The 13,657-nt window shown below is 36.2% G+C and overlaps 1 protein-coding gene across 1 annotated transcript; it reads left to right on the forward strand.

Annotated features, from left to right (window-relative positions):
• The first annotated feature begins 1,804 nt into the window (after positions 1-1,804).
• On the forward strand, positions 1,805-8,594 carry LOC114364264 (lipase member H). The gene is made up of 8 exons (XM_028320358.1): positions 1,805-1,996; positions 2,977-3,016; positions 3,094-3,203; positions 4,413-4,567; positions 5,417-5,565; positions 5,994-6,217; positions 6,860-7,022; positions 7,892-8,594. The coding sequence occupies exons 1-8, from the start codon at positions 1,858-1,860 to the stop codon at positions 7,959-7,961; spliced, it is 1,050 nt and encodes a 349-aa protein (XP_028176159.1). The 5' UTR covers positions 1,805-1,857; the 3' UTR covers positions 7,962-8,594.
• Positions 8,595-13,657: the final 5,063 nt, after the last annotated feature.

Below are 13,657 nucleotides of genomic sequence, written 5' to 3' on the forward strand. Positions count from 1 at the left end.
GTCCCATTACCTACCTACCTTTATACAATAATTAATGTTTATTTTAGATGACATTGACCCGAAAACCTTGCGTTTTGTTACTACAATTATTTTATCACTCTTTGACAAACTATCTGATTTGAAGATAAGACCTAAAAGTACATAATTAGGTATTGTTGTTTAGGCGTAACACATTCCTTGATAGAAACGTAGCAGAATACACGAAAGGAAGAACTTTTAGCTTTATAATAAAAAAAAATTGCCAGTGCGTGTCGTGCCACGCGCAATGTAGGGTTCCGTAGTTGTCCGCCGTTACCACAATATATCTATTTCGGAAGAATTTTTATTAAGTAAAAAAAAATACAATAATTAATGAGTTATACGACTATTACTTTAAAACTAAGTGATCTATTTTAACCGTTATAGTTTTCCTGGAATAATGTATCTACCTACTTAGTACAGACGACACAGTATTCGTGGTTTATCATAATTTGAGTAATCAGAATTTTGTAAACGGTCAATATTTTTATTGCAGCATAAAGGAGAATTTTGGAGAAGTATGAAAGTAGGCCATTTACAATATAGATATAATTGTGAATTTCATAGTTTTCAGAGTACCTAAATAAATCGTCAGTCACACCTGTATTTCGCCCTTCAATTAGTTATAGGGTACCTAAATTATATTTCATCGGTGTTGAACCTTCTTTCTGAATTTAATATCTTGATACACCACCACATTGAGATACTTTTATGACTTCTCAAAATACTGTTTCTCCATAGTGTGGAAATACCCGCATTTGACGTCAATGGTAGGTTCCATTCAAAGTCAACTGACCGCAAGATTCAAATCAAATAAAAATCGTAGCAAGTACACGAAAAGTCGTTATTTTTATAAGTTTGCTCAAGCAACTTTTCACGATCCGGTTCCTTAATCATCTAGAGTTTTTTTTATCCACAACGATGAAGCTCTTGGCCTGCACTTCACCTGATTCTCTTCATAGAAATTATAATCAGGTCGAAGGTGGAAGCAAGCTACACCCGGAATCCTCAACCACCTATGAACTGGCTTTCAACTGCTGGAACACATCAATGCTCTGTTATGGCGTACCTATACTTGGGTAAGATGGTGGTTGGTGGTAGCTATTAAAATAACGAAGCGGATAAAAGACACTGGTATCTCTATCAGTCTATATTTTGGCTCCAAGTTTAATAAATTATATTAACTCCAAGCCTTATAAATTCATATTTGTAGGGGTTTCGCTCTGAGTGTATAAAATAGGGATGTTACATTTTAAACCTCGCAGATTGCCGACTCCTGGCCTAAGTACGAGTAGTTCATTGTTTTGTATGCGACCAGGTCAGTATTTTTAACCAAGTTTTTTTTTATTGTAGTTAAGCCATACAAGATTTTTTAAACAGTCCACAACTGAAACTGAAATGAAGAGAATTACTGAATTCAATTAGATCGGATTTTCTGGCCGTGGTTTTCAAATCCTAAATACACAGAGCTAGTCAATTTGAATATTTAGCAAGTTTCTATATGGATATTACGAGTGTCGGTCACGCATTATGTGTCTCGTTTCACGCTTTTACCCCCAATGTATCAATTTATTTACATACTTAGATTTGTTCAGTGTGGAATTGTATTGACTATTCGTAGTGTGTATTCTAGAATTACTTGTCAAAATTGGCTAAGCAAACAAGCAATGGTCAATATTTGTTAACGTGCCAAGTCTAATCCAAAAAGTGAGCAGTGAAGTGACTGAATCAAAAAAGAAAATATTTACACTTCGAAGGCAGCTGATAATCTGAAATGGGCGACATTGTCTTTAACAAATATCAAGCCTAATTTAATAACACTTGTAATCAGCTAGGTGTATGCCAAGGCGATTGGTAACGCGTGAGGACGTTGATACCGGCCCCTATATAACACTCCAAGATTCGCCAAAGGACAAATCGAGGAAATTCGGCAAAATGTTCACCGGTGTATTTAATTTTTTTGTGCTTATCGGACTCGGTAAGTTTGCATGTTGTGACATTGGAAATTCCGCGTTAAGTTATTCGTAATACGGGTTATTACAGCGAAACACTTTCTATTTTCCTTTTTCATTTTAAATTGTCAAGCTGAAAAGATAATGAACAAGTGACTCTACAGTGAGTCGAGTTTATGAATGAAAGAAGGAAGACCTGATACCTACCCATTAGTCAATGTTAACTGTCAACTTAGGTATATTTTGTTTAACTAGAAAAGTCACAAATATTTTGTGTCGTAAATTAATCTGACCCAATGCTACAAGTAGGTACATAAATACTTATTCATAAACATTCACTCACTGCAACCAATGTTATAAATCCATAAATGCATTTTATTGTAGCAGGTACATTAGCGTTGATTGGTCCATAAAACATTAAACATACTGCTACTTGTTTTTTAGGCTTTCACTGCACAAAAAAACAAAATTAAATGTCGTAACGCTTTTATTATAAAAAAATACTTTTAAATACTGTAACGCAAATCTTGCCTGCGCACCTATATGGAGCAGAGTTCACCAACTCAGGTATAAAGCAAACAAATTAATCCGAATCCGATAGAGACATGGAATGTGACATTGTCACATACCCACCGCATTCGGAACATCTTTAGTTTATTGAACTTGACTAAATCTGCTCTACATTGCGTAGTCTGCTAAGCTGTATCTCAGCGTACGTTTACCCTTAGGATGGGTTGCACCATCTTACATTAACAAAAATCAAAATTCTGTCAAACTCCATACAAAAAAACTGGTTATGGCCATAGCATAGTTACGGTTAAGGTTAGGTGGTGCCACTCATTCTTAGAGTAGACTTTTGCTTTGCTTATCTAGACGTGTCTCCTGTGATCTGAGGTCTTCTCCAAATCTCGCATTCTTTTTTCGATATTTGATAATATACTTGGAGAGATATCACAATAATTTACACTTATTTTGTCCATTTTGTTCAATGAAACACAATTTACAGTTTTAGGCGATGAACCTGCAAAACTGAGATACTTTTACAGGTACGTTACATTTGATGTTTATGATTATAAATAAGTTTAAATGAATCTGCCTATATTAATGATCTTCCTATTTGTAGTACAATAGAAGAGTATACGGAGCTGCCCCTAGAAAGAGCACAGGATATCTTCAGCACATCGTGGTACAACGCTAGCCGAACCACAGTTATTTTTGCTCATGGATTTACAGGTTTGTAATTAAACTGGTCTTATGTGTATAAATAAAAACTAACATGATTGNTTGCAACATGATTGACGGAGTTACAATTGATAACGACGGGCTTGTTGGCTGATTTCTTTTTTTAATAATTGTCAGTTCAAGGTTTGTATGAAAAAGTTGAAACTACCTAAGCCTTTCCTGTGACTGACTGAAAAATACGCGGAGTAAGCCACGTGCTAGTTATTGTAAATTGGGCAAGGCCTAAGCTCTATATGGCTATGGTTGGCTCCGCCTAAGCTGAAAATTTAAGCATTTAGGTATAATGTGAGAATTAGGTATTATTCGTTACGTTATACAATTTGTGTTTTTGAATTTTATGAGATCTGACATTATCTTATTACATGACATACCTATTTTAAAATATTGATTTCTCTCTCTACTATATCTCTCCACGTTGGCAGTGTTTCTCCTCCGAGTACAGTTCTTTATGTGAATTAAAACTATTAGGAACTCTGAATTACTTTATAAATAATCCAATAACGAGGTTAAAGCCCCGTGCGAAAACATAGCGGCAATGGAATGTCACCCCATTTTTGCAAATGCAACCCTTGTCATAAATGTTCTTGTACAAAATGCTCAAAATCCCCAAAGCGGTCAGCAGTTCGGGTAGTTGTGAGATTGTTCCTTGAATAATATATTTTAGACACAGAACCGTAAACTAAACAGACGCAGCGTGCACAGTCAAAGGGACTTTTTTATAAAGGGATAAACTGCGATGAGATTGTGATTGACATTTGATACACGCTACACCGAAATATATACCTCGAGCACAGTACACACCAGGTTTTTTCCATTACGTGAATAACCCTGATCCTTTGATGACTAAGGCTTATTGTCCACATAAGTCACACATTATGCGCATGCTATCGTCAATTGACGATTGCAGTTTAAAGGCAAGTTTAAGTAAAGCGGCAATGTATTTTCAAATTAGTGTAACACTTATATTATGTAATTAAGTTAACAAATGTTGCCAATGTGGATTCAGTGTAAGACTTGTTGATTGTCCTATTAAATAAAATAATAATAAATAAACCTGGCACAGTCGGGTAAATACGCCTATCATTATTTGTAGGTTGCATGCATACGAGTACGTCAAAATAACTAATCGTGGACAGTATGCCTTAGCCATCAGGCGATCGTATCGCAGCCTCTGTGGGTTCAAGTTGTCTGTGATTTCAGGTCACCCCCAAGGGCCCGCGGTAACCGCGGTAATAAACTCATATTTGGAACAAGGAAAAAGCAACGTCGTGCTCTTCAATTGGGATAAAATGGCGTCTTCGAATTCTAACATGGTCAGTTCGTATCTGAGTTGGGCAGCGCCTAATGCGAAAAGGGTACGTATTTTATGCAAATACCTAAGGGTTTTCAGTTTAGTAGAAAACGGTTAATTAATTACTTATGACCCGTTGAGACGCCACATGCCACATCATGGAAAACTGCGGTATCTTATAAGGGCTTTTTTATTAGTAAAGCTTTAGGTGTTATTTTACAACAAAAATGTGTAGCCGACTGTACGTTAATACAGTTCACATTCAATTCGATTTATCGGATCTCGCATCCCCCGAGATCTGCCTATAACTAAATGGTTTATGTGCTTTGTCGTTCAGATCACCAATTTTATTATAATGCAATGCAAAATAAAGTCCTTTTTCATCTATTATACTTATTCAAAGTGTAGGTTTTTAAATATTTCGCGTTACTTAAAGATTAGCTTAGAGACTTTAGTTACATTAGTTCTACTTTCAGTTTCATTATTGTGTAAAAAACTGAATTCCTGAGGAATATTATATGCATAATACGAGTAAGTATTTATTGCACAATGCACATTCGAAATTTTTTGCTTAATTAATATGATAATGCATATTGCATTGCTCTGCAGTTGAAGTACCTATGATGAAATTGGTCCAATGCCCGCTCTTATTTGAGCCTTCCCAAATATAGATTTATATTTTGAACTAATTAATTGAAAACTTAAGTAATTAGTTATTAATACTCGTTCATTACTGTTAAAAAATTGATGATTATTTATTATATGATATGATTTAAAACAATGTTACCAAAATTACTTCAAGTTTCCTATAGTCACACAAAATCAAAAGGAATGACAGCTCATAAAAAGTACCTACGTATTGGTTAGCGGTGTCAGCTACCCAATTATTGGAAAAATCGCTTTGATCTTGCAGCTGGGTTACATTTTCTCCGAGACGCTACAGAATATGTCGGCCGCCGGGCTCGCGTTGAACAAGACGCACCTCGTGGGCCATTCACTCGGCGCTCATATCTTCGGGATTGCCGGCAATACTTTATTGACGAAAGGGATCCAGTTGCCATGGTGAGTGTGTTCTTTCACTCTTTTTGTCGCATATTTTCTGTGCGTACGTAAAAAACGAAGATTATTATACTCCGGAGATCGTATCAGCAATAAATACTGAATTGAAAGAGTTGGAAGAATAAGATTTTTGCGAGATAAATTGAAAATGTAAAACATTGAGCGCTACCTTATTTCGAATTTTGGATGAATAAAAGACTACGAGTAAAAGTGTCCTTATTTACGTCGTCATTCTTGATTGAAATGAGCTACTTAGTTGTATTTTTAGCAAAAGTACCTAGCTCATTAGACGTTATAAGAACTACCACACAATTAGTAAATAATTGCTTTTACAGGGAATGTGCTCTAAATCTGTACTACGTGGGTATAATGAGCCTGAATGTTAGAATAACATTTCTAAGATTCAGGCTAACCTTTACATATGTTTTCAGGATTACAGGTTTAGACCCAGCCAGTGCGAGTTTCGAAAATAGGCCAAAGATGATGCGGCTCAACCCAGAGTCCGCGGGCTTTGTGTCGGTCATACACTCCGACCCCAGCAAGTACGCTTGCAAGAAACCACTGGGCACAGTCGACTTTTGGCCCAATTTTAGGCCTGGAACCGTGGTGCAACCTGGCTGTAGTAACAAGTCGTATCCCATGTTTTCCAAAGAAGGTAAGCATGATTGTATTTACGAGTATTTAGGATCTCAATGTTAACGATGTATAAGATTTTATATTTTTCAATCGTCAGACATCTTTTAACTAAACAATAACTTTGTCATTTTAATATTTTTTATTTTTATTTATTATTATTTTTTTGTCGATTCTGCCAAATCTGTACTTACCTAAGTTCACAAAAATGAATAGGTATCATTGAGTAGATATTTGTAGACGACTTTACAGCGTTACTTTCAGAACTAATTAGCTCGTTCTAATACTAGTAAGAGTGTATCTTCAGTGTTGTTGACGACTAGGCTTTGCTTTTCTGAGAAAAATAATAGAAAATCCCTTATCAGAGCTAAATTAACTTATAACAAAAGCAACAACTCAGCCGTAATCCCACTTGAATAATACTCTGAAAATTGCTACAGATAATTCCAACTTTATCTCCGTTTCTATTTACTCGTAGTTACAAGGCTTAGCTTTCAAAGTTACCCACCTGAATAAGTATTAATAAACCGAATAAAAAAATATATTTTCTGAAAATATACATATTTTTGGAACATTCAGAATGAACATCAATTTATTTTTACTCAAAAGGCTAAAAAACTTATTTAATTTTCATAATTTAACAATGTTAATTATCATGTTTTAGATTTGTGTAACCACAACCGAAGTTGGGAACTACTCATAGATGCCATAAAGTATCCAGGCACTATTCTAGGGAGCTACGCAAAAAACTATAGGCAATGGAAAAACTCGTCAAAGGAAGAAAAAGAAGCCACTGTGCTAGAAATTGGAATCCACAAAGAGGATCCGTAAGTACATTAAAAAAATATATTAATTAATTCTTGCCCACGGCTTTAGCGTGTGGATGAAATCTATATCTATCTATACTTCTGTAGAGAGTCATCTGTAGAGAGGTCAATTCTGTCATGAAATATATTTTCAAAATAACTATCAGGGGGTGATTAGTGATCGATACTGATGCCAAAAATGCAATCAGTAAAATGTTTGTCTGTCTGTCTGTCTGTCCGACTGTCCGTTTGTATGTTCCTTATAGAAACAAAAACTACTCAACGGATTTTAACGAAACTTGGTACAATTATTCTTCATACTCCTAAGCAGGTTATAGTATACTTAGGAATTCCCACGGGAACAGGAATTAGCGGAAAAATCCTTTTGTAAGAAAATTCTAAACCGCTTAAGTTAGACGCTTGAAATTTGGCATGCAGGTACCTTAGTAAACTTAAAGCTTAGTTACAACAGGATATTGCAAAATTCCCACGGGAACGGGAGTTAGCGGGAAAAAACATTTGTATGNTTTTGTATGAAAAATCTAAACCGCGTAAGATAGATGAAGGGGGTAAAACGGGATCCACGCGTACGAAGTCGCGGGCGGCCGCTGGTTTGTAATAAAAAGCTGTGTCGCGATTGTATGAAACGTGCTTAATGTAGTCAAAATTTCCACTACGGCAAATTTCTTGAAAGCCAAAAACGATAGTTTAAACTTTCAAAATCCTTTTGAATTTTCATATGAGCAGCATCCGCTTATATGAAAATTCTGCTTTGTATGAAACTAGATAACTTAGAGAAAGAAGACGCGCGAGTGCCCTTAACAAAATTATTACCTACCTACGCTAGAGTTAGGTAGAAAGAAGTTAAATTCGTTTTCTGTTCTCTGCAGGGTTCCTGGTGACTACTTCTTCATCACAACAGCAGAATCTCCATACGGTCTCGGGAAACAAGGATTGTGATATGTGATAATAGTTGTAGGTAGATAATGATAGATCTAAAAATCATTAAAAGTGTTCTTCAGGTAATGTAATCTTTTGATCGGTTAGTAGGCAAATCAAATTATCCTACAAAGGTAAGTATTAAGCTTTATGTTAGTATTACAATGAACTGGATTAGTAATAGTACTGTTAAGTCTGTTATTTTTAAGTTAAGTTAGGTAATTATGAAATTGTATTTTTCCGAAATAAATTCATTCATTTACTTTAGGACCGTATTGATTTGTAGCCAAATATACACCAAAGCATGAAATGAAAGTTTTATTGTGCGGGGGGTGGCAAAGTCAAATAATGATGTGTTCCACAATTTGTTGATCCTCCGGTCCTGTTCATGAATAGCAGTGGAATAATTATTTTGTTGTTATTCCGAGGCCGCTAATGAAAACGATTAATCATGGTATTTGGAACGTTAATCACCGGACCTGGAATTTTTTCAACAATCATTAGAGCACTCCGAGTGAAATGGCTTTTTTCTTCGATGCCAAATGGATCCGAATATTTTAATACGACTCCGTAGCTAAGTCAAGGACGGCCTACTTACTTATGTTATAAGGAATTTGTATTTATAAATATCCTCTATTAACTTCATGATAAATATAGCCAGGAAAATTTTGCGAGATTGTGTCGTAACTAAGTATACGTATATTTAATAGAAAGTACGCACTGAATTCAATTAACTGCTGAATTGTCACGACTCGTTCAGCTTTCAGTACCTCTAGTACGAAAAACTTTCGAGTTCGTTTCGTTGCGTATTCAAAGTGTCATCGAAAAATTTTGTATGAAAAATTAAACAGCGCCCCCTAGGGCGGCTATAATATAGGGGGCGCTGTTTAATTTTTCATACAAAATTTTTCGATGACACTTTGAATACGCAACGAAACGAACTCGAAAGTTTTTCCTACTAGAGGTACTGTACCTTTAATACAGTGGTAGGTATATTACAATATGTTTAAAAGATTATTATTACTTAATTTTGCTTAATAAGCTTTTTAAATTGCCATTAATTACAGTTTCAAGATTGTTTTTATTTCTTTGTTTCATTAGTGCCCGTGAAGTGCTAAAAAATTAAAACTAAAACGGTTTTCTATTAAGTATCTTAAAGACGAAAGTGGTTAGAAGTTCAACTTTACTATCATCATGTGAGTATTTGTAAGTCGGCTATGAGCTCTACAGTTTTCATCGACGAAATGTTACGCAATTAAGAATTATAAGAATAAGAATAATCCACAAATGATGGTTGGACTAATTCGAGTGCCTATAAGACTGACACAAACAACAGATAGATATTTGTCTGTCTTGAATCGATCATAGTATCCGATAGGAAAAAATAATCCGAACTTCAGAAAACATACGCCGGAGGGTTGATCGATCGACGTCAAAGAGACATGATGAAGATGTTTACATAAAACGTCCAATCTAGATTTCAGTAAAATTACCTACTTCAGTAATCAGGTATTCAGTAAAAAGGAAATCCTTGGGGGAGGCCTTTGTCCAGCAGTGGACGTCTTTCGGCTGAAACGAACGAACGAACCTACTTCAGTAATAATTGCTACTATTGAACAAGTTTTCTGTGTAATCGTATGAAATTTTTCTTCCAGCAATTGTTATGTTATGTTTCATATGTCCAGTTCTGGCATGCAGCATAGCCTCAGGGACCAGTTTTCCATCAAAACCGCTCTCAGACGTGTGTTTGTTTGCCCACTGCCTACACGCGGCCTTTCCGGACTGCCCAGGGGAACCTATACCATGAAACTCTTTTGAATTCGCTTCTATCCTTACAAAAATTACTTTTCAAATATGGAACGCTTTATGAACAAATTCGTTTAATCGTGAAATTGCTTGCGCTTTGATCCCGTGGAATTTTTAGCGGCTGCTACTGGCAGCGAACACTGAAATTGGTCGGATGGTCGGCGCTGACCACGAAATTTTACATCTGCCATATATGGCAACACAACGCTTCTCTGTATATTGATACTTGAATGACTATTGTAATTAAAATTGGTTATTTAATATGACATTATAAATTGTAGCCAAAATTTGTTTTCCGATTTTAAATTCGTCAACGACGTTATCAAGCATAGTGCGGTCGCAGGCTTGAATTCCGCTTGAAAAGTAAGTTTTGTGATAAGCACGTAGGAACAACATACTACTAAAATAACTCTAGATTGTTCTATTTTATCTCTAGAATTATATTCTTATTCAACAAAATCCTCTCTTCCACATTAGCTTCATGAATTTTTAATGTGTGAAGTGTAACTAACATCCTCCTACCGCGCTACTTACAAGCTCTGCGCCAGACCATAGGTCCTATAATGAGAACCATTGTGTGCCGGCACCGACTCGACTAATTGTTCTAATTTGAATTTCTTTTAGCCGCCCTCTTTAGCGACTGCAGCCTCATTTCACCCCTTTGTTTAGTGATTTCATTTGAATGACAAATAAGAGAGGTAGAACAGAATAAAATAACGAGTCGTGCCCCAAATTAATTAAGTATATTGAGAACGACACTCAATCAAAGTTATTCAGCAGCATTTTCAACATTTAAAGACATATCAAAAGATCTGAAACCGTCATTAATAGTAATCGATATGAAACAGGCATGGCGCGCAATCAAAATTAATGCCTACAAAATTGCGCGACGGCCAAACCTACGGCAATTTTCATTGCGTTTTAAAACAGGCGGGACGCAACCAAAGTCGTTTGCTACATCTGTTTGACAATTTACGCTTTTAATAATGGCCGTCGGAGCCTTTGAATCGGTCGCGCACGAATTAACAGCGGCTAAATTAAAGCCTTCAAACTTTTTGCGGGCCGAATGGACCGATACGGCCCGCGGACTGCTCCCATTTGGCCCGGGGACGCCAGCCAAATTAGAAATGTATCAAATCCTATACAGAATTGGTTTAATTCACTTTGATGACTGTAAATTGACTTGTTATAGTAGTAGATATTTTTCAGGCTTCGTTTCAAATGACCTGTTTCAGTTTAAAGGGGAGAAAGTGTAACGTAAATGCACTACTTATCTACTAGGTATATTTATAATAATTAGAGCTACTTACTGAAAATTGAAATCCAACGTGATGGGTAACAAAGACTTGTAACAACGAACGACTATTTAGCATCTCCGAAAATAAATAGCGCATTCATAACTGACTTGAAATGGAGCAAGCCAGAAATAGAATCAGGCAAATTAAATTCAACGCATAATCCGTATACTTTTTAATTGCAATACAAATATCACGAATTTCTAAAGTACTTTAACTAACCGCGTCCAGCCAGTGCAATCAAATGGTCCGAGCTAGTTCTAATTATAGACAGCGAAATTATAACCTAGAACTGGCGTTTCATAATTTATGCGAGGCAAAGTGCAGGGTTGGAATAGCCGGAACGAAGTATAAGTTCAGTCAATTACGGGCCACTAACTGTCCATGTTTTTGACATTAAACATGGACGGGCTATCGGAGTTTTGTTAACCATTCATAGCGCTGTCAATGCGTCAGTTGTCGGAAGCAGTTATTAGAAGTAAGGAGTTATCGGTATAATGGGAGCAGCTGTTCATTAACTCTTTTGTCTCACCGTCGTTTATTGACTTTCAAGCTGCTTTCAATTGTTATGTAAATTAGTCATGTATTGTAACTATTTTATACAGGGTGTTAGGTAAATGTAAACCATACCATTTATATGCCCATGTTAACATGGGCTAGTGTCGGCTCATATACCCATTTACCTAACACCCTGTGTAACAAGAAAACATTTTTATGTTGTTTTGTTTCTGTTAACAAATACAAATAACAGTTACAAATAGTTTGTGTAATATTTTTTTCATGAATTGCAACAGAAAATATTGTTTTCGGTACTTTTGAATTAGTTTGTCAATCCAGTTTCCGATTTCGCGTTATTCAAAACGCCAAATGTTAAATTTTTGTACTTAGTTCACTTTATTAGTGTAAGCCAAACGAAGCCTTAAAATTTATTAAAATTTTCCCTTTAAATTGATACCTGAGAAGTTTATAGTGCGAAAACTTTTATTGCTATTTTAGGACTTTATTGAAAGAATTTGAAGTTTATGGATGGAGGCAGATCTAATTAGAAAAAAAGAAAAAATCTTGTGACGAACCTAGGCTATCTTATTTAACTATCTATTTTTTATCTTAGGACTCTTAGGAGCCAATAAATACGATTAGAACAATCATAATCAAATCATACTCTGTCTTACGTTTTCAGGTATTGTCTGTTATAATTATTACGAGTGTATTATTGGAGTGCTTATTCATGTATTTTATTTTCGTTCGCCGTATTTTTCTCAAATGAAACAATGTAACATTAGTAATCAGATATAGATCAATAGATAGAATCAGTGATATTACCTAATGTGAACTAAACCTTGTAAAGGGTGTGTTAACAAAGAGAACCAGTGGTACAATGTCATATTTTGCTAGAACCTACATATAATTCGTACAAAACAATACGTATGTAGATTGTTGAGTCAATATCGAGTAGATATTTAGAAAACTAATGTTACTCACTGGAAATGGTGATTGTGAACTATCGAACAATAGTTTCGACTTAATTACTCTAGTTTCAGCCGCAATCCTAAATATTCGTGTTTGTCGCGTATACGTTCGATCCATGTAAATCAACAATTTTTTTTACATTTTATTCCCAGGTTGGGATATTTTAGTCCCAAACTAAGCATAGTATTTACAACGGTTACTATAGTTACTTAGATCCTTTTTTTTTTAAATTTATAAACAGATGGGGGCGTGGGCAGGCCTCCTACTAGGTGGACCGACGATCTAGTGAAGGTCGCGGGAAGAGCCTGGATGCGGGCAGCGCAGGACCGTTCATTGTGGAAAACCTTGGAGGAGGCCCAGCAGTGGATGTCATTCGGCTGAAACAAATATGTTAAATACCTAAATGTTCATGCACACAAACGTTTGTACTGTGCGGGAATCGAACAGCAACCTCTAGCATAGTAGTCCGTTACGAACCACTACACCAAACGGCCGACTGACTAAATGCAAGCGTCGCGGTAGTTATTGACCACCGTCACTCATTCTAATGCGGGCATCAATTGCGACCGCCAACTCGTTTTATTGAACTTCCATTCGTATTGCACTTTATTATTAAAAAGTAAACTTTAGTACGTATGCGATGGCGGTACAGGTGCTAGGGCTGTCGATTAGGGGTAGTTTAAGATTGTTCATTCATTTATTACAAATAATAAGACAAACACGTCACAAGGATAATAATATAATTAACTCATTTAGAACTAAAGTAGTCCCTGACTACGCGTTGTCTTTTTTTAAAGGCTACCAGGGTAGCATTAAGATTCAATTGGGACTTAAGATATGACCAATTCAATGGTGTCCTCTTTAATCCATGTAATCAGCGTGCCCCAGTGTAAAGCATATCCTCCATTTGCCTCTGGTAAGAAACTAAAGTAAGAGTGGCTCCTGCAGGAGCCGGGAGTCCCACATACCACCCTGTCCCCCGGCAGTGGTGACGGTTCGCAAAGCATTTCCTCCGTGACAAAAAAAGGGGGGCCCGAAACGAGCTGTGCCTAGGGGCCCCGAGATGGTTAATCCGGCCCTGGCTCCTGCTCTACGTTCTGCAGTGGAGACTCAATGTCTGTTTCATGATTTTAAGTAGGAACGACA

This window comes from Ostrinia furnacalis, unplaced genomic scaffold (assembly GCF_004193835.3).
Source record: "Ostrinia furnacalis isolate ACB-3 unplaced genomic scaffold, ASM419383v2 OfSCF7367, whole genome shotgun sequence".
Taxonomy (NCBI): domain Eukaryota; kingdom Metazoa; phylum Arthropoda; class Insecta; order Lepidoptera; family Crambidae; genus Ostrinia; species Ostrinia furnacalis.